This window comes from Papilio polytes, unplaced genomic scaffold (genome assembly GCF_000836215.1).
Source record: "Papilio polytes unplaced genomic scaffold, Ppol_1.0 DF822845.1, whole genome shotgun sequence".
NCBI classification, from domain to species: domain Eukaryota; kingdom Metazoa; phylum Arthropoda; class Insecta; order Lepidoptera; family Papilionidae; genus Papilio; species Papilio polytes.
The window spans coordinates 3,054,029-3,081,086 of NW_013526359.1; the positions used below are offsets into that span (position 1 = coordinate 3,054,029).

Genomic DNA, 27,058 nt, shown 5'->3' on the forward strand with positions numbered 1-27,058 from the left:
ACTTACTTTACATAATTTACATTTCCAAGCAGAAAAGCAATAAAATGCAACACACAGTAGGTTAGTATTGTCACACGACATGTTGATAAGAGCCCATAGCTGATAGCGCTATCACCTCAAGTGCTTATCGTCTCAAACTAGATCGACAATGTTCGTGGTGTCACGTGTATTATATGAACGTAATACAGACCGTGTTCAGTCCAACATCTTGAGCTAAAAGTGTTATACGATGCAAAATCTATAAGCAAAATTTTAGTTTTTAATAGATTTGGGTGCAGCGAAATGCGTCAAAGGCAATCGATATGATAAGATATCAAAACCAACGGCTGATATTGAAAAATATTTCAGATGTTTATTTTAATTCTATTATTATTTTCAAAAAATTTATCCCTTAACTTGGCAGAATTTTATTTTTTCGAATATCAAAATAATATTCATAGCACTTAACCTTGATGACCAAAGGTGTTTAGAAAAAAAAAAATTGATGTATCTCTACAGATACACTAACAAGAAAAGGGACAAGTGCTAAAAAAATTACATCTTACTAATATTACTAATATTATAAATGCGAAAGTTAAGATGGATGGATGTTTGTTAGAATTTGTAGCCTAAACTGCTACACAGATCTCGATGAAATTTGTCATGGATGTTGAGGATACTCTGGAAGAACACTTAAAGTACTTGCTTATGTTTTTTTTTAATTCTCGGACGGACTCGCGGGCGAAAGCTAGTACTAAATAAAGTCCGGATAAACATCTAAGTGAAATCAACACGAACTTAACAACGACGTAATATCGATCTAAATTTAATGATACAATAGTTCAAAATAGAATGATAATAATCAAACGGTACTTCAGTGACCATGGCGACCCTGACCCCAGTAGTCGCAAGTTTCTCCACAAACAATCCCACGGTACATTTCGCTATAACTTTGAGAAATTATTACAAATCACCTTCATGTGCACGCAAATACTTTTAAAGTAAACAATTGTTGTTTAAAATTACTTACTGGTATTTTAGGGACATCGTTTACAGTTAATTGAACTGTAAGCTGCCCTATTCAGAGTGGTTGCACCACTTTGAGGGTCTGTGAGGCGTGAAAGCTTTTAGAACGACCTCAACGAATAGACCCGGCAACGTCCATACCTGCTCAATGAATAGCAATTAGGAGAGGAGTAGGCCTCTCCTGTAGGAGAGTAAATCGATTTTCTAAACAATATCACGTGTATAGATTGCTAATCGGTTGAATTTAAACTATATGGGTCAAATTAAAATCATCATTCACTTGCCCTTATCCCTTACGGAGGGTTGGCACAGTATGTGCTGCACTTCCATACACCTCTATCAGCCTTCATATCTGAATCCACTCCTCTCTCAAGCATATACTCTTTCACACGATCCATCCATAGATCAAATTAAAATAAATAAAATTAATTCTAGATCGATCATTGAATCTGTTGTAGATTCGAGTTACAATTGCTCTTATAATCAAATCAATTTGTAGCTCTGATTCATTTCCTTAATAATAATATGCTTTTATTATGCGGAATTCATAAAATGTTACATCTAAAAACCTTTGCACAACATCATTTTGAGGGTCGTATTTTATGAACCTTGTAGTTAAATTTTTTCTAACTAATTGACCTTAAATATTTGTAGCGTGAGTAATAGATAACGAGACGATTACATTTATTTTCGTTAAAAGATCTTAACGAAGATTAAATGATTAATTTTATCTATATTACTTATTTTATACTGCACTTATTTACAATTGACGTAAGCAAAATAATCATAACGTTGGTTTCCACTGTCATTGTTCAAAAAACAAGCGGTAACTTGTGTTCATAATTTTTTTTTTATAGTAAAAGGGGGCAAACGAGCAGCGGATCGCTTAGTGATAATTGATCCGACGCACATGAACATAGGCAACGCCAAGGGAACTGCAGATGCACTGCCGGCCTTTAAGGGAGGAGTACGCTCTTTTCTTGAAGGCCCCTAAGTCGTAACGGTTTGGAAATACCGCTGAGTATTAGTAGATATTACAGAGTAGTAGTAGAATTTAAACAAACCTACAGTAAATTATCTTAAAAGCTCTATAACAAAATGAATATTGAACAACTTTTGCTTCTAGCTACTAAATTCGCGGAGCACATTTCAAAATAGTGTATTTCGAAATCTAGTCGTAAATATTCACAAATTGGAATTAACGTTGCGCCATGTGGACTCATTGGCTCAGAGTCACAAATACAATTTGACAGATATTAAAGGATAACCAGTTAGTGGGTAGTAGAGGATTTAGAAAGGGATTCAAACATACTCTAATGTGTATACAGAATTTAACCGAATAGGTAAATTAGTTATACTAGTTTTGTGTTAAATGAAAATTCATAGCTATGCTATCAGTGTTTTTACAAATATTTCTTTACTCAAATTTTATTTTCTTACTTTATTAGATGTTTGTGGATATAAAATGCACATTGTCACGCTCGGCACGTGTCGACCACATCAAACCAGTTCGTGAACAACTTATTGAAGACTAGCTTTTGTTTGCGACTCCGTCGTAGCCTATGTTTTCTTCCAAACTGTCTTCTACAAAATTTCATCGAAATCCGTTCAGCCGTTTAGGCTACAAACTCTAACAAACATGCAGCCATCTAAACTTACGCATTTATAACATTAGTATGAAGTATGATTACCACTAATTTCACACGAGTGAAGAACAGTCAGACAGTGTACAGTTCAGTAATACTATTCTTTGTACGTATGGGCAAAACAGTACTGTTTTGTCATACGATACTACCATATTGTGTTGTAGTGCCCGCGTGTGAAACTAGCCTTATATTCAAATATTTCGTAGCAATCATTATCGATAACACGTTTTGATTTACAATAGTATAATTATTTGCAAATGTTATCATTAATAAAGTATGGCAATGCTTTAAGTAAATGTCAAGTCGTATTTTGTCACGAAATCATAAAGGAATACAGTGTTTTATAAGAAATTAGCTATCGCCCGCGTCTCCGTCCGCTTGCAATTAAAAAAATACAAAAGTAAGTAGCCTATGTGTTCTTCCAAACTATCCTTTACATCTATGGAAAATTTCATCAAGATCCGTTTAGCAGTTTAGGCTACAAACTCTAACAAACATCCATCCATCCATCTAAACTTTCGCTTGTATAATATTAGTAAGATAGATGGGTTGCTTTTAATTATTCTAATTATCTTGAACATGAAGCTTTAATATTTATTAAAACATCTTCAGGGAAAATCGATAGTACCGGTGGGGAACGTGGGCGAATGACGTCACGGCTTCCAAGTATTTTATTTCGGGAGCAGCAGGCGCGAACTCTCGTATTATTGTGATTACATTAACTGAGAGTTTCGAGAAACTAGCTCGCAGGTGAGCAGAGATTTTTACGATTAGAATACACAAACTGGATGGTAATAGTAACGAAAACTTCTGGAATATAGACGTTGGATGACGTCATGAACATGAGGAGTGTGTAATGTGTACCCCACACCGGTAAAGGTAGAGCTAGAAAGAGATGGATGGATTGCGTGAAAAGTGACATGATCAGAAAGGGAGTGATGAGAGATGACGTAGACAGAGTTATTTTGAGGACAAAAACGCGGTGCGCCCTACGGGAGTGGGGGAGACGTGTACTAAAAATAAAGTTCTATTTACATGATCATATTTAAAATTATAATGCGTAAAATAAAAAAAATAGTCATCGATAATGAAAAATCGATGTTGAAAACACACAAGTAGAGAAACTTTCGCTTTGTTTTATTTTAATCGTATATCGTTGTTAACATGTAATATACTACTTACATTATATACTACTATGCTTATTATACTACTATGCTTGTACCTGCGACTCCGTCCGCGTGAAGATTAAAAATAATAATAAAGTAGTGAAAAAATATAGCCTAATGTTACTCACAGATAAATTACTTTTCTAACGGTCAAATAATTTTCATAATCGGCCCAGTAGTTTTCGAGCCTATTCAATACAATCAAAAAAAGTTTTCCTCTTTATAATATTAGTAAACACTAGCTATTGCTCGCAACTTCTGCTTGGAATTAAAACAAATATATAGTCTATGTTACTCAGTGATAACATAATTTTTAATAGTACCAATTTTTTTAATCCCAGTAGTTTTTGAGTTATTTCAATTAGTATAAAAGTCTAGATTAATAACATAATAATACACTACATATGTGCATATTACATAATACCTACAATCTTAACATAATAGCTAATTGTCTGGTTTTAACATAAAAGGTATTTTGAATAACATAGCTGTAAGAACATATTGTGTAGGAATTGTTTGCTCAGAAGGTTGTAATATCAAATATTTACAAGACATGTAGTGTAATTGTAAAATATTATTTATTCAAACGTCAAAATAAGGTCGTACGTCTATTGAATGCATTTAATGCTGAGATATAACACGATATCGATATTTAATCTGGCATATATCTATACTAATATTATAAAGAGGAAAGAATTGTTTTTTGTATGTATTGTAAAAACTACTCGGCCGATTTTAAAAATCCTTTTACCATTAGAAAGGTAATTTATCTGTGAATAACATAGGCTACATCTTTTTTTTTTAATTTCACAGGAACGAAGTCGCGAGTAATCAACTAATTATTAATGCTTAATTTATACTATTTTATTTTTATGATTCAACGTCATTCTAATAACATTTATTTACTAGTAGTTTACTAAATCAGTCATCATCAGCCTGTTGTAGTATTGAGTTATATGAGCACAGTATGTATCATCATTACCAGCTCACTATATGTCCCCATCGAGGGGCTCGGAGCCTACCCTAAGTAAGGGTGACTAGGCCATAGTCAACCACGCTGGCCAAGTGCGGTTTGGTTGACTTCACATATATCTTTGAATTTCTTCGCCGATATGTGCAGGCATCACGATGTTTTTCTTCACCGTAAGAACGTCGGGTAAATTATGTACATGTGAAAATTCGAAAAATCGAAAATCACATTGGTACATGGCGGGATTCGAACCCAATACAGTATGTATACTTTTTTCTAAGCCGTCATATCTCAATTCCCTAACTTACGAGTAATTTCGCATATTTTCTATCACACAATCCTTCCACACTTTCTTCGGGCATCTACCTTCAATGAGATGACGTTGATGAGTCAATTAGAACAAAAACATAAACAATTCTAGACTACGTCATATAAAGTAACGAACTAAACTTAGGATTATAATAAATTCGAGGTAAGAAATTTAATTAAAACTTTAACACTAAAGATATGTAATTAAAAAGTTTACGTTTAATTTTCACAAAATTTGATGTGTATAACTTTGATTCTCACAAAACTTGATGTGGTTCACAAAGTTGAAAACTTCAACGTAGTTATAGTCAAGTTGATAACTTTTACTTACATGTTACAAAGAACAGTACGAGCAACATATTAACAAAAACACAAAGAGAACACAGTTCAAAATAATATGCCCTACGTTACTACACAAATTCACGTAACCTTGGTATTCATAGGTCTATCTACAATAGCATCAAGAACTGTCGTTTGAGGAACATGATTGGAGAGGAGACACTATAGCCATCACAATGGAAGGGAAAATAAATAGAGTAAGACCAAGAATAACATGTAACTAAAAGAATAAAAGGGCGTTGTCAAGAGGATGGCACAAGAGAGGGAAGACTGGAAATTGGTCCATAAACAAGAACTAAGATGATTCTAGTAAACGCTTCAAAATACGTACAAAGAAATGTTACGATCCTAACAAGATCCATCCACATGTATTTGTGGTATACGTGATATCCGGCTATTGCGACCTTTGAACTTAACACGCTCAGGAATTCAACGTGATACAAATTCTATTATACCTTGTTTATAGTAAAGAAGCGAACGCGGAAATACTAGACTTATACTAGGGAAGTGTGTGGACTTCGGAATCACAAATGTGGTACTGTATTTAACATCGTAGAAACTAACTTTAGGCATTAAAATGCAATAAAAACGATGATCAGATTAAGTATGAATATTTACTATTGTTCTTATACGAGATAAAAATCCGCTTCAGCATATCCGTCAGCGTATGTAATGTAAACACTCGCTGTGAACACATACAAGTCTAATAGAAAAATACTTCTCGTCTCTACCGCAAGTTGTGAATTCCTATAGAAATATTCACTTGCGCAATTATCAGGTATTTTCTACACATAGTTATCAAGGGAGTATCGTATATGTATGACAAATCTACCTAAGGGATTGCTTAAGTAATCATTCAGCGACTTTGTGACAGTATCTGTTTTAAAAAAATGCATTTTAGATTTTCTTGTATAAGAGATTTTGAAAAATAGTGGTAACAAAGCCTGTGATGACGTGGCATTAAAAAAAAAAACCAGTAACTATTATGAGATAACATGAAGTATTCCGATATTTAAAAATAAAACAAAAAGAGGTAAGATTACTTTCATTTGTTTTATCTATCTGAGTGCTAACAGAAATCGGAATCATACTTCATACTAATATTATATTATACTATTGTGAAAGGGGACAGTTTAGATAGGTGAATGTTTGTTAGAGTGTGTTGTCTAAACTACTGAACGGATCTCAATGAAATTTGGCATAGACGTACAGGATAGTATGGATGAACACATTTGCTTTTTTAATTCCACACGGACGGAGTCGCGGTCGAAAGCTAGTACTTATATATATAAAAATAGGTTTAATAACGTTTGTTTAATTCAATAGACTCTACTATTTACTCTTTAATCTTCAGTTAAAGAAATCGAATTTGTTTAGGTTAACTATTAAAATTACGTATTACTCCATTTTTGTATATCACCTATATAAAATCAATAATATGAATATTTAACGTGGAAGTAATACGGACGAGCAATGCGGTCGATAAGGTAATTCGATTGGAAATGGGTCGAGTGGTCAAAGAACTCGGGTCGTCTGATCGATACCGGGCAAGACGCTTAAGCCACAGGCTTATATGCTAAGCCATCTTTGACATTTAGTACTGCATGAAAGGACATAAGTACACAGACGGACATATTTGCCAGTTATGTTAAAGTCTGCTAATTCATACCGTTATCACCTATGTAGTTTAAAAGGCGTACCTTTCCCAGTGTGTGATTGATTATATTCTAACTGTTGGTTTTCACTGTTAAAACATTTTAACTTTCCGACAATACTATAAATAATTTAATTCTTTTATCTATACTAATAAAATAAAGCGTAATCACACACTACGTTGTAGCGTAAGATTTCAGCAATCACAGCATGTTTTTGAATAATTCTTCATTTAATTAAAAGCTCTACACTTGCGACGCGCTTTAGGCTATATATTTTCACGCCATTAAACTTAGGGGGTAAATTTGGATAAAACAGCTTATGTGGGAAAGGGACCATCAGCTACAAGTTGCCAACATCAAGGAAGTAAGATTGCCATAGTTTGTCATCAAGTCATGTCATTTTGACATTTGCTATTAATAATTTGACAAATGTAAACAATAAAATAAAATTTTTATAATTAAACTCAGATGAAGCTGCAAGGGAACAGCTAGTTCATACATAAGAAAGGATGTTTCTGTTGTTGAACGATGGTAATAAACTATTACATGTACTTTGAAAAATGAAACACCTTTTCAACTCCTTAAAAAATGCTATTGAGACAACATAAAGGTGAATGAGATAGTAAATGAGGGTCAGGGGACAAATTAAATTGCCTCTTCAAAAGCGAAACGATCCGAAGTCAATCGAATGGGCGGAGTTTGAACCCTTTTTGAATGAGGGTTAACAAAGTTGAAAATTGGTGGTTCTCTTTGATAAAATAAGTTACTTATTACCGATTTGTCAAACATTAAAAGATGTTTTATGGCGAATAAAATCTATTTTTTTAAAGATATCGATCAAGAGTAGTATTAAGTACCTGCAAGTTTACTATTTCATAGTATTTATTATGCATAAAATTACGTCACGTATCGCGTAATAAAGTAACTCAATCATTAAGTCATCTCCAACAGAAAGTAACTGTGACTGAGTCATATATATATATTCCTAATAAAGACATCCGGGTCAACAACAATCATAAAAACACCTAAAAGAGAATATCCGCTTTATTCCGAGGTTAGTGAATCATGTCCTACAAGATGAGAAATCGATCACAAATTAAAGACTAGAAAATATCGCACGAATTAAAAAAATCATGCAGAAACTTTAGTATTTACACAATTTAACACAGTTTAGTTCACTTATATAGCAAACACCTTTGCAATATTTGTAAAACTCGTTTATGTCTACTATCGCGTCTATTAAACTATTATAATCTATGAACCTGTCAAATTTGACAATAACGAAGTGTGTACAGAAATAGAAGTGTAACGACCTTACAAGGCCGTTCCAAAGCGCTCGCAACAAGAAATGGAGAATTAAGTCTTCGACATAGTCTCCATATTTCAATTACGACAAATTAAAAAACATCAAGACTAAGATTTAATTAGTAGAATACTGAATATTACTATTTAAAATACTAATAATTTACGGAATTTTTAATCTGTAAAAATACTGCACTAAATTTGTTTTTTTTTAGTGGTTTCATTTTTACAGACATGAACCAGAAATTCAGGCATTACATCCACATAAAGCGTATGCCTAAACATTTATTGAGAGACAGGAGATAGAAAAAGAAAATTCAGTCCAAAAATTATAGGATAAGCAGATTTTGGACAGTTGGCATGCATGGAACAACATCCAGTAATTGATATAGAAAAAGTTCGAGTACCTGTGAACTGACCTGGTCGGGACTGAGCGAGCTATCACCGCTTGCGTTTCGCTCCTGGTTCTGTGCGGTACGTTCCTGCTTACACGCCGTGTGGTATTCCAGTCTCGTGCGTTCTACCTTCTGCAGCAGCTTCGCCCACGGCTTCTGAGCCTTTTTGAACGCCTCGTCCATCTCTTTCCGTTCTTTCAATTGGATCATTGACTGTGGACAAAGATAAATTTATTAGACACGACACGACAAAGACGTGTCTAAACCAACAACTAAAAGCTCTATATTTAAGAACTGGGGGTTCACAGAAATAACATAAAATTATTAAGTACCATATTTGTTATCTGTACTTCTGTATCTATATCTATACTAATATTATAAAGAGGGAAGATTTGTATTTTCTAAGTATTCGATTCACGTAAAACTACTCAGCCGATTTTAAAAATTCTCTCACCATTAGATAGGTAATTTATCTGTGAGTAACGTGGGCTATATTTTTTTAACTTCACACGGGCGAAGTCGCGAGCAACAGCTAGTTTTGAATATTTGTATTTGTAATTTACTAGTCGAATACGATTTCCTTTCCACTTTGAATCCAGATAACGCCGGTAAAACAAAATCCTAGGAATTCCGGCCTCAAAGCTTGCCCAATACAATCGTGACGTGCTTCGGAATAATTCAAACCCATCCTTGCAAATTTAATGGAGCTTCATAGTTTGCTATTTTGTTGTATTTGAATTTAGGGTTGTCAACTTTTAATTTAATGTACTAAAGTTATATAATGCCATACACTTACATTCGCCCTACCTTATAACTTATCAAGTGTTATGATAATGTCAAAACTTGAGATACTAACCAAAGATATTGTACGAGCAATATCAGGTCAATTCGGATTACAGTACGATAAGTTTAGGCACATATTGTTGAACGAAAATAAAGCAAAATATTGAGGACAAGATCAATAAAACGTAGTCAGTAACTGTGATTTTTACAGACATGAAAATATCGACAAATTTTTATTATAATATGCTGATATTTTTTAACGATGTTAATTTATAGGTAGTTTGGGAAAAATTCCTTTGCATTTTATCGTACTAATATTATAAATCCGAAAGCTTGGATGGATGTATGTTTATTAGAGTTTGTAGCCTAAACAGCTGAACGGATTTCGATGACATTTGGTATAGATGCAGAGGATAGTCAGGGCGCTGGTTCCGAGTCGCGGGCGAAAGCTAGTAAACATAAAAATAGAAATTCTGTTAAAAAGACAAGAATGGCATCATCAATTCGTCACCACAAAGTGAGTAATATTTTAAACATTAACATCCCAATTCGCGTATATCCTGGACTAACATTGTCACCGCCATGTCACCTGAGATGCTCGGCCTTGAAATGGATATGTCAGTTGTTATACTGTCGGCTGTCGGATACAATTTACCCCATCATACAGTTCATTAACAATGACATTTCTAATAATAATTCGACTACAGTTCAAGCTTGGTCATTTATAAAACTGCCTGAATATAATTAGCTGTTGGTCGCGACTTCGCCTGCGTGAATTTAAAAAATATAGCCTATGTTACTCACTTATAACGTAGCTTGTTAATGGTGAAAGAATTTTTGATATAGGCCCAGTAGTGAATTATTTCAATACATACAAAAATACAAGTATAGATGAACTCTTGACAGAATGTAAAGCAACATAGATTCAGTTTTGACCGAAGTGTGACTTATCAGTTAATATTGAGCGTTTGTAAGGCTATAATGAGGATTTAGACTCATTGGCCTCAGTTCAAAGTCCCAAGTTAGGTGTACCCTAGTTTTTTTTTTTACATAAATAAACCAGCGCTTGACAACGACTCCACCTAACCTAAGTGAAGACGCGGCCGAAAAATAGAGCGCGCTAGCTCAATAAGTACCTGAAAACCACAGTAAACCTGGCGAGTAAGCAGACGAGAAACAAACTCGTTGGTATAAAAATTGAAAGTTACGACGATCTGTTTGGAACAATGACTATTTTCGCCACAAGAGCCACTCCAATTAGTAGTTTTTGTTGCGTTTGCTAGTGATCTACGTAGTGCATTGCAAATTCCTTTTTAAAATTCAATAGACGTATATTACGAAACAGAAAGAAATGCAACCGAAACTCGTTTGGTATTCCAAGGCGAATAAAATTTACTTTCAGCTATTGTAAGAGTTGAATGTTTACATACGTGAAATGTATTTTAACGCGCTAACATAATTTCTTTGTAGATAAAATGATTAAGGTGAGAAAAAAATGTGGTCTTAACTTTAATTTAAGGAAAAAACCTTGTATAGACAAAATAACCATGAACACATTGGTTTTTCTAACTTTTTTTAGTGATGAAAACAGGGACAAAAGCTAGTTTATACTAATATTATAAAGAGGAAAGATTTGTATGTATTGGATTTTTGTATGTATTTGATTCACGCAAAAACTACTGGGCCGATTTTAAAAATTCTTTCACCATTGGAAAGGTAATTTATCCACGAATAATAAGCTATATTTTGTATTATTTTTTTAATTTCACGCGGGCGAAGTCTCGAGCATCAGCTAGTAACTTACATTAGGCACAGGAATATCCTGAAGTCATTAAAAGGTCGAGATTTATTTCCACTTTAATTAGTTTTTGTCAACCTATTTCTTACGTCATCAGCATAATTACCAGGTAAAACAGTATCTATAATCATATTTAATCGTTTATCGAGCAAAGTTATAGTCAAAGCAAATTTGTATGGTCCAAGGTACAGTGGACAGCGTCACTGTTTGCCAATCTATTAGCGTGTGTGCTCAGGTAATCTGAGACTGTGCTTCCGTATACTTGAGCCGTATCTAGACGATACTTGTATCATGGCTTAGATATGAGCAAACATGAGTTAATCATGAAATTGAAAATAAAAGAATCTCACTTATTTAACTTAACCAAGTTGGAATTATGAGATGACTAGCTTACGCACGCGACTTCGTCCGCGTGGAAGTAAAAAAAAACAAAAGTAAGTACCCTATGTGTTTTTCCAGTATGTTCTCTACATCTATACCAAATTTCATAGAAATCTGTTCAGCCGTTTAGGCTACAAACTCTAATAAACATCCATCCATCCATCTAAACTTCAACATTTGTAATATTAGTATGAAGTATAAAGTATGATAATAGTCCCAATATGTGGAGGGCAAAGGATCGTATTCTATGAATATATTAGAGAAGGCATGTGTCTACTATTGGGTAAATAAAGACGACGATAAAGAGGCCAATATAAGTTAGTAGGCTGACAATAAGGTGGCCAGTGGCCGTAGTAGATATTAGGCCTGATTACCATAAAGTGATACTATGTATATATGACTCCTCTCGTCCCTCGTCATTAATACATCTTAATAACAATATATAGAGTATATTACAAGGTATTGTATGACAAAATAGTAAAGTTTATACAGCGCACGACACCGCTCGAGGCACACAATGTCTGCACAAAGCATTGCAATGTAGACGGCGTACAGATTACATTCTGTGACGGATTGCTGTCGCCTTTATATGCGAATATTAAATGTATACATTTAAATTGCAAAACAATTTAGAGAAAATAGATGAATAAATTGAAGGTTTATATTACTAGCTGTCGCCCGCGACTTCGTCCGCGTGACTGAGAAAACATTTCGAAGGTCGAAAACTGGATTTCGTTGAAAACTGTCAAAGGTACGCAAATTAAGCTGTAAAATAATCGTAAAACTTCCGAACGAATGGTAACCGCGCTTTACGACGTGGAGTGGGTTTGAATTTGTTGAGTACAGATAAAATACTACATGCACCGAAATGTTTCTTACAAGGCTTTTATGTCAAACTAAAGGTAATACACGAGACAGCGAACGAAGTTCTTTTATGACATTTTCAGAGACTAGGTATAATAAAATTGCAGAATCAAGCCTTTACGGATTGTTGTGTTACATATAGTATTTTTTAAAAACGTAGTTTCATATCTACGAGTATATCTGTACATTTATACAAATACAAAATTGGAGTGTCTGTTTGTAAAAACAAAAGAAAAATTCCAGATTTAATAAAGATTATTTATTTGCGTTGCTGATAACAAAATTGCATTTAATTTTTGAACACGCGTTTGTTCCGGGTAATCTCCAAAACGGCTGGGCAGATTTCGACCGGACATTCACCGAAGGGTAGCTGACATAGACAAGCATATTATAGGCTACCCTTTTATCTTAATATTGCGTGGACGAAGTCGCTGGCAACAGCTAATCAGTAATAAATTGTTCATTAAATTAATTTAAGCATAATTTCCACTAGCTTTGAGTCATTACTGCAAATAATTCACGTATTAATATAAGACTCTTAATTTGTTTACTGTTGTATAAAACGTCCTTGTTTATCGCTCATCACAATAAAATTCCGAATACTTCCGTCATAAAAATTACTAAGAATATATACGATAATATAACGTTATCTCTCACGACATACAAACATACTAATGGATATAATATATTTTATATATTACATTTTATGTTTGTCTTTATTATGGGCAGTTGCCCAGATACGTTTAACCATTCGTTAGTGTTTTTGGTTTGATACATTTTTGAATTGCGTTTCTGAACTACTTAACTTGAGTAACTCCTTTGAAACTTAATTTAACTTAACACTAATGAATCACTGGGAAATAATAAAATGAATGGTTACTTCAGCAACCTTGTATTAGTAACATATAACAACAAAACAATATCCATCAATCTATACTTCTATACTATTATAATAAAGCGTAAACACACACTTCTTTGTTGCCTAAGATGTCAGCAATTACAGCATGTTTTCGAACAACTCTTTTATTAATAAAAAGCCCTACACTTACGTCACGCTTTAGGCTATATATTTTCACGCTATTAAACTTAGGGGGTAAATATTTTGGATAAAAACCCTAATGTGAGAAAGAGACCATAAGTTGCTGCCAACATCAAGGATGCAAGATTGTCATCATGTCATGTCATTTTGACATTTGCAATTGATAATTTGACAAAATAAAATTTAAATAATTTCATGCCGATGAAGTCGCACGGGAACAGCTAGCTAGTATCTCTCTAAAGCAACATTTACAATTCCTTTAGAATACAAGAAAAGCGTATTCTTTTCTACAAAGCTTTAGTTTACCCGTGAAAAGAAGCATATAAAAATCTCCATTAAAAATACAGGGTGTAGTTTCTCTCGCATTGTTTCGGTTAAAGGTCAAAGCAGACAATTTAGTACTATAGATACATAGACATTTCTTGCAATGTTTAAAACACCTAAGATATCTCGTTACATGCAAATTTGTAGAAGGAACTAGCTGTTGCCCGAGACTTCGTCCACACAATATTAAGATAAAAATTAGTCTATAATATGCCTGTCTATGTCAGCTACCCTTCAGTGAGTGTCCGGTCGAAATCGGCCCATCCGTTTTCGGAGATTAGCCGGAACAAACGTGGCTTGCGGACAGACAAACAAAATTTTTAAATGCGAAATTCGATATCAGCAACGCAAATACATCATCTTTGCGAAATCTGGATTTATTCTTTTGATATAACAAATTGACACTCCAATTTTATTACATGTATAGATAGATAGTAGGTTGTGAAGTTAGCTGTTTAAACACAGTGACACAACGAACTTTTACAGGTGTAAGAACATCACGTTATTGACAAGTTCGGAATAATGTCGGCGCAGTACAAGGACATTCTCAACAATTGTAGACTTGATCGTTGGTGGTCGATCCAATGACCGATTGTTTCGAAACAATAAGTACTTGTGAGTCATAAACAAGTTCGCGGAGTTCCCACAAACCCACGCTATGCAACATGTCAATGGGAAAAGGTTATTTCTTTCATAATAATTGTTATGTCAAATTGAATTTATTTATAAGGTATACTAAAGCTGCATATTTAATTTAATTTGTACAAAATAACGTGACAGTTAATTTAATGTTAAAAAGAAAAGTAGTCAAAAATAATTTTAAAAGCCTTGTAATTAAAACAAAATAACAAATAATATTAATGTTTGTTAAGAGTTTGTAGCCTAAACAGCTGAACGGATCCGATGAAATTTGGCATAGACTTAGAGGATAGTCTGGAAGAACACACAGGCTATTAACTTTTGTTCTTTTGAACTCCAAGCGGACGGAGTCGCAGGCGAAAGCTAGTTGCATATAATTACTCCTATTTAAGTTACAGTAGACGTCAAACTGCGCTTGTATGAAATATACACGGAACGCATCAACTATTGTTTTCTTGTTTTGGAATAAAATATGTGCATAAAGATATACTATGACGTCACAGAATACTGTGCCACATGCTGTGTACTTTAGCCCATAGGCTACACCATGAAAAAAATATATTAAGTACATTATAGGCAAACAAGTTCTTAGAACCTTTAACTTAGAAAGAAAAGTTTGCTGATAAGTTAATTTCCGAGGGACATTTGCGTATCTTTTAATTCTCTTGATAGATTGCCAGTGATTTTGTTATATTATACTTAAAAAAAAATAGATTCATAAGTCTATTTACGTTCGCAGGAAACTTAAGGCGCAGCGCATGCGTGGTATTATTCATGAGATGAGACCGGTCAATGCATGCCATGCGATACTGGACGTCCTTAATAGATGTCGTACTATTGTATGTTAGTTAATGAATCTAAATACGTATGAATCTAACTTCAAATTTAAGATTAAATACGAGAGTGATCGTCAAGTGCATTTCATGAACAGCAAATTAAGAGATTTTTTAAAGTAAAAATATTTCGTATAATATTACGTTTTCTCTTCCCTTTCATGTATATTTCGTATACATGAAAGGGAAGAGAAAACGTAATCGTTGGTTTACACTGACAAACTAACCTTAACTTTTTTTAGAATATTTCAAATGTGTTTTGTAAAGTTTCAAAGCGCTAATAGCCTAATGGTTAGGGGTACGGACTACCGATCTTGCGGTCAAGGGTTCGAATCCCGCCATTCGACTATTGTTAACCATAGTTAAGCACAAGCTTAGAGCTTAGTTGGTATGGTTAAAGTAAATTTTAGTGAATTAACAAAATTCTACTAATACTCATAAAAAGTTAGAAAAACATATCAAGTGGAAAAAAAGATTCGTGTATAGTTTTGCATATTTCATATTAGTAAACATTTTGAAAATACCAGTTCAAAAGTAAACCGGTTTTAAATTCTCACAATCTATTGGTAATATGTATAGCTTTGGTAATCAACAACATAAAAATTCCTACAGAATACATTGCCTTAGTGACACTGCTGCATGCTAATCAAACTACGCAACATACATAGAGATTCAAACATATAGAGGCGGCATATGACACTTCACTTGAAATATTTTCCACATAATCCTCACTAACGCTATCTATTAATAGATCCTCGAAACCACACATCAATATAATTAATTGTATTTCAATTAATTGGCTCGTACGTGTCATTGAATAATATTTTAGTAAAATTTAAAAATATTGACTTTCTATAATTCTGTAAAATGTTTTATTACATATTAAGGACACTAGGTACAAAAAATGACTGATATAGTACCTTTCAAAGACAGTACCGGTGAAAAAATGTTGTCCACTATGCCTCCTCTGTATATTATTTAAAAGTCTCAGACGAAGTCAGTTTTTATTGCAAATAATTTGACTCATTAAAACAGATTACGCATAGAATGTAGACACGTTCTTTCTATTGAGACGGTATACGTTTGCCTAAGGGTATTTATATATGTAAATTTATTTTAAGAAGCAAATTACTAGAATAATAAGATAACAGGCAAAGAAAAGGGAAAGTATGTACAGTTTTCTTAAAAACTTTCACTGGCTTATGCAAGGGTTCCCGAAAAACTCGTTCAATTACTTGAACTTGTATTACTTGAATGAGTACATAATTATTGCTCAATATTTGGAATTTATTACTTAACATGATTTCTTTGAATCGATCGATGTAATACTTCGTGTTAATGAACAAATATACAAAAGTATACGGAATTTATCTGACCGATAAGTGGTCAAAGTTTTCGCAGGTACCTTTTCATGTTTTGTCTTCGCACAGTCGTAGGTCAGTCAGGTTTCCTAGTTTTAATTATTTTCAGGTATTACAAACAAAACTATCAAAGACAGAGTAACTAAAGTACAGTAATATAGAATTATCATTTTGGCATATGCTATAATTGATTGCAGTCAAATGGTAGATATTATGACGTCACAGCACTGGCGTGTTGCCAGGCACAGATAACGAGGTGACCGAGGTCGTGGACAGCAAAACATTTCACCTTCGCTTACAAGATGGCACATTGATCAGAAAAAAGTTTATATAGTAGAAATCTATTTTTGAAAACTTAATTCGAATAATATGAAAAATATCACAGTTTTCCACCGTTGCTTTTGATTTGATAATAAGATATATTTTTATGTAAATTTCTAACTCGTCGTTCTTATACAGTACGATGTAATATTAGCATTAATAAACTAGTACGATTGCGAACAGTATTTAGAATTTTAAGCCTATCTCTGTAGATAGCTACACTGTGTCAAAACTGAGTGTCAAATGGCAGTAATATAATAACACCACGAACACATGTCTGACAACGAATTAATTTTTGGTTTAGTTTGCCATAAACATAGAAGATATGGTTATTTATTTTTCTAGTCATTCTGGCGTTAAGTAGGCGATAAATATTTAATATGCATGTAATTTGTAGAGTAATTTTTCACGTAAATACTATCCACACTATGGAAGGCTCGGTATACAGCGTCCTTTACTTCTGTGACCCTATTTGCATACACTTGCCTTAAAGCTGAGTTATTGTACCTTGTGATAGGTGTCCTTCTGCCAATTCTTGATCTGTGCGATTACGTCATTGACGAGGCGATCGCGCACCCCCAGGTGGAGATCCGACAGCCTCTCTGCTTCCACCATACCGCCCTTCCACGCTGCCTCCATCGTACCGTACTCCGGGCCTGTATAACACACAGCATTTAGCACACGAAAGTATGAAAACAAAGTCTAATTTTCATAAAGCTTATTTGTGCTAACATAAGTTATAAGGCAACACTAAATATTAACTTCACACGTGACCTGAATTAATTCAACCTTCGCGGAAACTGGCAACCCTCCATATCGTCCGCCATGTTTTGGCGCTATAAGATAATTAAAGTGAGGTATTAGGGGTGGAACACCGGTATTTCAACGAGATTGGTGCTTCGCTAATCTATGTAAATGAACCTTACATAAGTTTAAATTAGCATATAATGGTCATTATTAACTAAATATACTATATTTCACTCATATTATATGATCGAGAATTCATTCCAGTGTAACTTTACCTAACTTTCGTAATGTTTCTGAGTGAATAGTTCCGTCTTGCGATAAGTGTCGTCAGGGTCTATCACGAACATTTGCGTGACAGTTGCCAGAAGGCCATCGACAAAATTTGTAAAATTATTGGTGTTTTTTATGCCCGGTAGGGCACTACCCAATTCCAATGCAATGTCGATGACGTTACGAAATCTTCACGAATTCGTGATAAGCTTTTAAACTCAAGTATTCCCTATACAAATGAATATTGAACAGGCGTCATGTATTGGTTTTATGAAGTGGCGTGAATGAGTATACTCGACTAAGGATGTACCACTTTCCTACGTAATACCATCTTGCATAGCATTTATATGTTTACTTTCTTTCCGGTAAGATAGCTAGATACTAGGTTAATATTAATAAAATTAGTATTTCGCTATGATAAGTGTGATTTCCAGTTATTTCTTTGGAATACGGATATGTTTGCCTGTTGATATTTTACAGCGCAATTATTATTGAAGGTTACCATGGGATTTCACAATTAAGACACTTACACAAAATATATTCTTCTCCCTCTCATTCTATCTTAAAAAAATAGAGATGCCGAGATGTTTATCTATAAGTTAAACAGCAATGGAAGTCAATGTTTATGCTATTCAGTATAACTCTACAAATGAACATAAACTCAATTACCAACAACAAAGTTAACCCTTAGTTCCTTTAATTAGAATTGGACCAATATACAGTGGATTAAGATTCAAAGTCATTTGCGGTTATCTCAATTCGGGGAGAGGATTGTAGGATTGTGGTTTGCAATTACGAGTTAAATTGAAGGCTTACATCTTGTTTTAGTACGGTTTTAAATGTTCAAACTAAACAACTGATCAACTAATTTTTGATCCATACGATTTTTAGTTGACAAGTACAAGCTCTTCCAAATATCTAGGCGGCTCAAACTCTCCTCCCGCATACCTTTAACTACTGCTACATCTAAAATTGAGTTCTGCGCAGCGATTGGTACAATAATCCGAGCCGCTGAGATATCTGACAACAACTATACAATACATTTAATTCAATCAGTGTTTTTCTTTCATTTAGTAGTGTTAAGAAGAAAATTAATACCGCGCTGTAGAATTGGCGCAACACTAGATTATCGGCATAAACGTCACATCCCTAGCTGACAGCTGTCAATGTCATAAGCAGGATTGGATATTCGAGCGCATTCCTGACGAGTTCTCTAGTGCAGTGTTTAAATAAATATCGCTAGTTACAATTATATTAATTGTTTAAAATTAAGAGAAGTGTACACTAAGTAGGAAACTGAATATGGTTGAAAAGTCAGTGAAGACATAACGTCGGACAATTTCTTAGAAAACGATGATCGAATTACCTCAAGTTACAAATCGAATTAAGTATAATTCAGTACAAGAGTGAAATTGTCTTAAAATATGTAAGTGGAGCTGCGTAATCAGTAAGTGGAAACACTTTTGTGAAAGAAACGTAATTTTCTTGTTAAAGCTTAAGGATATTGTATTTAATAAAGCCGTAACTAACATATAATAAATTTCTAAGATTATCTTAATACATTTTACTTCTATTTATTTTATTTCACTTGATCATTTGATTAACGCGTTTCGATTTAACAGAATTAAATCTTACTAATCTTGCCAATATTATAAATGCAAATGTTTAGATGTATGGGTGTTTGTCAGAGTAAAAACTCTGAGCATAAACTGCTGAACGGACCTCAATGATATTTGGCATAGAAGTAGAGTGTAATCTAGAAGAACACATATACTGGCTATTGTTTTAATTCCACGCGGACAGAGTCGTAGACGAAAGCTGGTTACATCATATGATTTTGGTACTTACTAGTACGATTTGTTTTGTGAATTTTTCTAGCGATTTGCTTATACGGATCCCTAAATATCCACACGTATTACACGTAAAATACTACTTAAGGTGTTCATGTAATACCTGTGTAAGTACGGGCAAGAACGCCCGCAGTTACACAACCGTACATTACTCAACTCTGATAAAGATGATATTTTGACAATGATTTAATGACATCCGACAATAGCCATTTGCAACAGAGTTAATAATAAACAGACACGCAACGACTGGCTAAGTTTTCGGTGGTAAAATGAGATATTGATGTATTTATTTCGCCACCTCTATTTGTTTTGCATTGTGAAACAGAGAGACCATTAATCATAGCAATTACATACTAGCGACTGCAGATTATATTGCAATTTGATTGATATATAAATCCTAATATAAACTCTAGCATTATCACATTATCATTGTATCTATTTTAGTAACACCATGAGTTTCCTGTCAAACATGTAATATAACCATCAAAGATGTTGGTCGCAACTTCGCCCGCGTGAATTAAAAAAAAAAACAATAAAAACATGGCCTATATTACTCACTGATAACCATGCTTTTTAATGGTGAAATCGTCTCGGTAGTTTTTGAGTTACTTCAATACATACAAAAATGAAAATGTTTCCTCTTTATAATATCAGTATAGATAAGGGTTAAAGATTGCATATTTTAAGCAACTGTTTCGCTGATGAACCTACAATAATAGAACAGGTATATCTTCGTCTTCTTCGTTTCTTCATTGCTGAAGGTCGTGCTTGCCCTGGTACGCCTTTACTGAGTCATCGACGAGCTGTCTCCACGCCGCCCGGTCTTCGGGCAGTTGGGATGTTGAGTCCCAGTATGGACTGAACATGATCGGTCCATCGGGTAGGTGAACGGCCCCGTATGTCACAGGTATGTCAATACAGTGTAAAAACAGAAGTTTAGAGTCTACTGGCACGTTCTATTAGAGATCCCGGCACCCCTAAATGCACCTGAGTGCGGCCACCGAGGGGTTTTTTAATGAGTAGAAATCTCACATAACCGTCTTTTTATAAAAAAAGTATAAAAAAAGACAGGGTATCTTTCGAAGATTTACCACCCGATAAAAAAAAGACTACTGTTATAAAATAGAAATGTTTTCTAGAAAGTGAGTGCATGTACTGCACCTTAATCAGTGTTCACGCACGATACTTTCGTTTTCCGATAAGGTATGCAATTCGGATCCCGTGATCTGAATAACCGATAGCCGCACCCTCGGAAACTTTCAATACCTAACAATACTGATTACATATCGTTATATAACTATTATATAATACGAAATGAAATACATAAGTGTTACAAGTGTAGTTCGTGTTTTAGGGCGATATATACATAACAAGCATGTATTTTTTTTACTAATACATATTTTATCTATACTACTATTATAAAGACGAAAGATAAGTATGCGTTCACTTAAAAACTACTAGGCCGGTTTCAAAAATTCTTTTACCATTAGAACGGTATTTCAGCTGTAAGTAACATGTACATTTTTTTATTATTTTTTTAAAGTACACGCGGGCGAAGTCGCGAGCAACAGCAAATAATATTATATAGAAGAGATATTTGTTTTTTTTATATGTATTGAAGTAACTGAAAACTACTAGACCGATGTCAAAAAATCTTTTATCGATAAAAAGCTACGTTATCACATAGGCTATATTTTTTTAATTTTACGCAGACGAAGTCGCGAGCAGCTAGTTATTTATGTGTCTGATGTAATTATTACTACTACTCACTTAGAGAAAGGTGCGTAGCGATGCGTACGGGGCTAACCTTTTCAAATTCCTATCCTCTCAATACCAGTTCAAAATATCAATACTAGGAAGTCTGTTTGTCCGTCGTTACGTAGGCGGTGATGCAACTCCTCGTACGGGGCTTACGTTAAATGTTTACTGATTGCATTAGAAAAGTTTTCGTAAGTTTGTTCGTGTGGACAGGTTAATTTATGTGCGTATATTTTAAACTATACGACGTGTTATTTACTTAAAATCAGTGCAACTGAGAGTTGTCTAATGGTTAATTATGCAACGCTTTCCGTTCCTTAAAATCTACACTTAGCTCATTTGATTTTTGTCTAGATCCTCATCATCCTTATGCTACTCCCTTAGGGTCGGCACAACAGGTTTTTGTCCTCCAAATAACTCTATCATACGTCATCTCAGTCATCACGCCCTTTTTGATCATGTCACCTTTCACGCAATCCATCCTAGGTCTACCTCTACCGATGTACCCTTCCACACTCATAACTAACGTTCTCCTTGTAACATGCGATTCATCCCTCATAACATGCCCATACCATGTTAACCTTCATTCCTTACCTTCTCTACCACTGGGGTTACTCTCTAACTTCTCCTAATATACTCATTTCGTATCTTATCCATTCGTGTTACCTTAGACATCCATCTTTGTCATTTAAAACAGATAGACCTTTGTCTAGACATAGAGAGAATTTAAAAGAAATTACATGTAAATTCATTCAAATATGTAGATCAATTATAATCTGTCTCGTACAGTATTTAAAGATCTATAATAAAATAAAACAAAAACCCAACAGACATCCGGCCCTCAAAGACATGTCAAAGGACCCTTGTAGGCAATGTCAAGATCTTTGTGCGCTTCCCTGAATACGATCAAAGGTTTCGTACAAGACGATACGAATTTCACAGCAAGAAGCCATTAAATCAGAATAAATTTGACAAAATAACGATAAAGAGTGTTTAAACGATTAAGTGAGATTTAAATAGAAATGGTAAATAGTACAAAATGGGATAGTAAACATGTATAGAACACATATAATAGCAGTAGGACAACTCTTTTAGAGTTAACCTCACCGGTACTACACTTTCTCTGTTAAAAATTGTTTTCTTCGAGTACAAAGTGACAATCATACTAATATTATAAATGCGAAAGTGTAGAGATGGATATATGTTTGTTAGAGTGTAGCCAAAACGGCTGAACGGGTTTCGATGAAATTTGGTATGGATGTAGAGGGTAGTCTGGAAGATCACAGAAGCTGCTCACTTTTGTTTTGTTTTTGTTACTTCCACGAGGACGGAGTCGCGGGCGAAAGCTAGTAAATATATAAAAAAACATACATAGTTAATTGAAATCTGATATACCTTATTAACAATTATAAAGAAAATTATTTAAAAACGAGTCTTTTGTCATTTTTATGGTACTGATTATTTAAACAAAACTCCGCTTTTACTCTTGTTAATGTCAATAAATAAATATACTATTGAGAGACAAGTAAAAAGCATTCCTTCCCATTCTAACAACTATCAAAGATACGAGATAACATTACAAACTGGTGTAAGTGGTCCGCTGTGGGTGGTCGCGTAATGAATGTCTCGCGAAACTCTCGACTGAAGAGTTAATTGATCAGGTATTATTGGCGACTTAACAATAAATAGATAGTGATCTATATTATTGAGTTGTCAATAAATAACTGCTAAGTAGTGCTTATAAACAAACATAGAAAGTTAGACGCTGTAGATCACTTATCTACAAAGACTTTTTCTTACTGTTAATGTAACGATTGCTTACTCAATCAGTTTACAATTCGACTATGTATATCAAACACTAACTAATTGTTGGCGACTTCGCCCGCGAGAAATTTGAAAAAAAAAAAACAAAAAAAGCATAGCCTATGTCACTTACTGATAACGTAGCTTTTTAATGGTGGAAGAATCTGAGAAATCGGTCCAGTTGTTTAGTCCAGTTTGAAACAGAATTGTTGAATAGAAATTTTTCCTCTTTATAACATTGGTATAGGAGACGAAGAAGCATTACAGACAATTCAAATCAAAACTTAGTGACGTTATACACCTAGTCGGATTGTGCATTAACAAACTTCACAATCGATCAGTAGCATACCTTTCTCTATAAGATCATTCCACTTCTTTCCCCATGCTCGCAGGCTTTTCGCGTACGTCTTCTCTATATCAGCTCGCTCCTGCACCAGTGCTTGTAACTCGCCGCAAAGCCGGTGGCCGTCGTCAACGCGTCGTGTGGTGCGCTTGTAGTTGCCCGGCTCCCAGAACGAGTCGGAGGCGACGCTGAGCAGCGCCTGCTCGTCGCTGTGGTGCGACATGGCGGTGCGGCACTCACACACCGCCCCTCTGGAACAATAACAAAAATACTTTATAAATAATATTAATTTTTTAATCGCGAAAGTTTAGATGAATGGATGAATGATTACTAAAATATCTATAGTCTAAGAGAACACATGCTAAGTTTTATTATTTTCCCGTTGAAGAAGTCGCGGACAAACGCTACGTTTCTCGATATTTATGCTCATAAAAATGCCCTTCAAGTTGATTTCAAAAATATCCAAGACTTATGGCCTGTCCTACCACTGGCTGATAGAGGCTGAGATAGCTTAAACGTGACGTCACTAACAGATAAGGGAACAAAGCCCGATATTTCAAGCACATATTTTACACGTTGGATTGTTATCAGATAATTTACAATTTGGTGGGATGGGACCTTAATTGTCTATAATTACGTTGTTTCTTATTGAACGACATACATAACAAAAAATGAATCTATAAAAACCTATTATTGTAATATGTTGCAAACGTGGAAGCGACTTTTATAATAACTGTGATATTGCATAGATCTGCTTTGAAAAACAATAAAGCCATTTGTTCTATATTCCGCGCGTGTCGTGGCCCGCCCCAATTCCCCTGCGTTATTACAGACTCTAACAAATTAAAAAGCGACTCACATGTGCTATTCATTGCCTCTTTTTGTACCACAAAGCTACATTCATTTTGTTTTATAAGCCAAATTAAATCGCCGCAACATACTTTACAACACACATTTTTTTCAATAAAATATTTTTAATGTTCAGTATCACTGCCGCAGTTGTCAGTCAATGTTAAGGTATCCCTTAGTGTAGATTTATACAATAAGTGATTAAATTAGTATTAACCCGTCATAAGAGCGTAGGCTCTATCTTATCTGAGCAATGTGACAAATTCAAATTGAAAAAAGAATTTGACTCGAAAAGTAACGACTGACAAAAAGTCGACAAATCAAAAATTCCTGTTACAATGCTTGACATATATTGCATTGTAAGCATTCAACGTTTTTACACAGCGGTATATATTTAAAGCGTGTTTTTTGGTACTATGTTTTTCTTGTTATAACATTGGGTTTAAATTAAAATATGTTGTAAATATTAATGTGAGTATACAAGTACGTAATATGTTATTGACCTAATAAAGTTAGAATTGAGGTTAAAACTATCAATTTTTAGACTTTACTATGAATTGTATTTCTTACTAGCTGTTTCTCGCGACTTCGCCAGCGTCAAATTAAAAATAGCCTATGTTACTCACTGATAATGTGCTTTTTAATGGTGAAAGAATTTTTAAAATCGGCCTAGTAGTTTTTGAGTTATTTCAATACAATAATAGTATAGAAGAAATATATTACAAATACTGTGTTTTGATGAACTAAAGCGTCTAATCAGTGATTTTTTAATAAATTCAATGCCACTATAATTATGTAGTTTTTGCCCACGAATCCTTCCGCACGGAATTAAAAAAATACATAAGTAAGTAGCCTATGTGTTCTGTCAGACTATGCTCTACATTTATGCCGTTTTCCTCCATGCATTGAGCGTTCTGGATTATCTTCTACCTTTCATCCATCCATCTAAACTTTAGCATTTATGATATTAGTAAGAAATAAGATGGACTCGGTAGACGAGTCGGCTAAGGTGTTAACCGCAACAGTCGAGATGTATTACTTTAAATGCATGGGATTTGCATGCAGTTAATTACAAATCTATACTTACAATGACAATCGCAATTACAATGCTAATCTCGTGAATGGAGGTATTCACAGGAATTTAGAACTTAATAACAAGCATTTACTTTGTAATAAAGTTAAAAATTGTATTCACAATTACTAAGGTAATAGTTATTCATAGATTTTTATAAATTATGGTAACGAAAGTAATCACTGGAGTTAGTCAATGTAATTTAATGTTACTAAAACTTAACTTGGAAATTGTAAAGAATTTCAAACTAAGAATTTTAGATTTTACACTTTAAAACTGGGCAATTATAAGGTTTAAAATTCATCATCAAACCGCCCCTACGGAGAGTCGACACAGTATATCCTACTATTCATTACTAGCAGCCATCATATCTGAATTCACTCCCGTCTTACGCATATCCTCATTCACACAATCCATCCAATCCGTACTTCCTTTCTTTAAATTTAAAATAAGAAATAAAAAACTCAGAGCAACACTTAAGATAAACTCCTGAATCTGTAATAAAATGAGTGAAACAGCAGAGTTTCAGCGAGTTTCGTTTACAGCATAAATTACATTAAACTTTAAGACGGCCACTTCGCATCCCACTCGGAGGCATTTACCTTGTATCAAAAATTCATAAGGTGTTCTCGCTTCTGTATGTTTTGCAAACTGTATTTACCTGCTTCGGTGAAATACGACGTTTAGACATGAAACTTTTAAGATAAAATGGATAAGTTTTTACGGCTGTTTCTTACTAATATTATAAATGCGAAAGTTAGATGGATGGATGGATGTTTGTTAGAGTTTGTAGTCTAAAAGACTGAACGGATTTGGATGAAATTTGCCATAGATGTACAGGACATGATCTGGAAGAACACATAGATTACTTTCTTTTGTCTTTTTTTATTGCACGCAAACAGAGTCGCAAGCGAAATCTAAAAAGGTTATAATTTTGTCTACTAACCGTAGAGTTTCCGAGATAATAATGCGTTTCGGTAGTGGCAACCTACCATGTGTTATTACGTCAGGTTTACACTGACATCACGTGACACGTGTTACAGTTACGTCATCGTCAATATTGGAGGTTAAGTATGTCATTTCATACTTGATGTTAACTTATCTTATTTTTGGATATTAGTTAATGATAGTGACCTTGAATCACCTTGAATACCGTATGATCGTAATTTATTCACATTTTTTTAACCTTACGCATCTTATGTATGTGTATGTATATATATATATATATATATATAT

General features: G+C 34.1%; 1 protein-coding gene across 7 annotated transcripts in view; it reads right to left on the bottom strand.

The window, feature by feature from the left end:
• The window catches only part of LOC106105489 (protein kinase C and casein kinase substrate in neurons protein 1), a 73,455-nt gene that overhangs the window by 12,246 nt on the left and 34,151 nt on the right, over positions 1–27,058 (bottom strand). For 5 of the 7 annotated variants that reach the window (XM_013285832.1, XM_013285833.1, XM_013285829.1 and 2 more), the window contains 3 exons: positions 23,908–24,152; positions 17,638–17,786; positions 8,800–9,000 (listed from right to left, as the gene is read on the bottom strand). In XM_013285832.1, coding sequence (XP_013141286.1) covers positions 8,800–9,000; positions 17,638–17,786; positions 23,908–24,124 — 567 coding nt within the window. In that variant the 5' untranslated portion in view covers positions 24,125–24,152. The remainder of the gene's footprint in view (positions 1–8,799; positions 9,001–17,637; positions 17,787–23,907; positions 24,153–27,058) is intronic. The other 2 variants (XM_013285834.1, XM_013285831.1) reach the window with 1 other exon arrangement.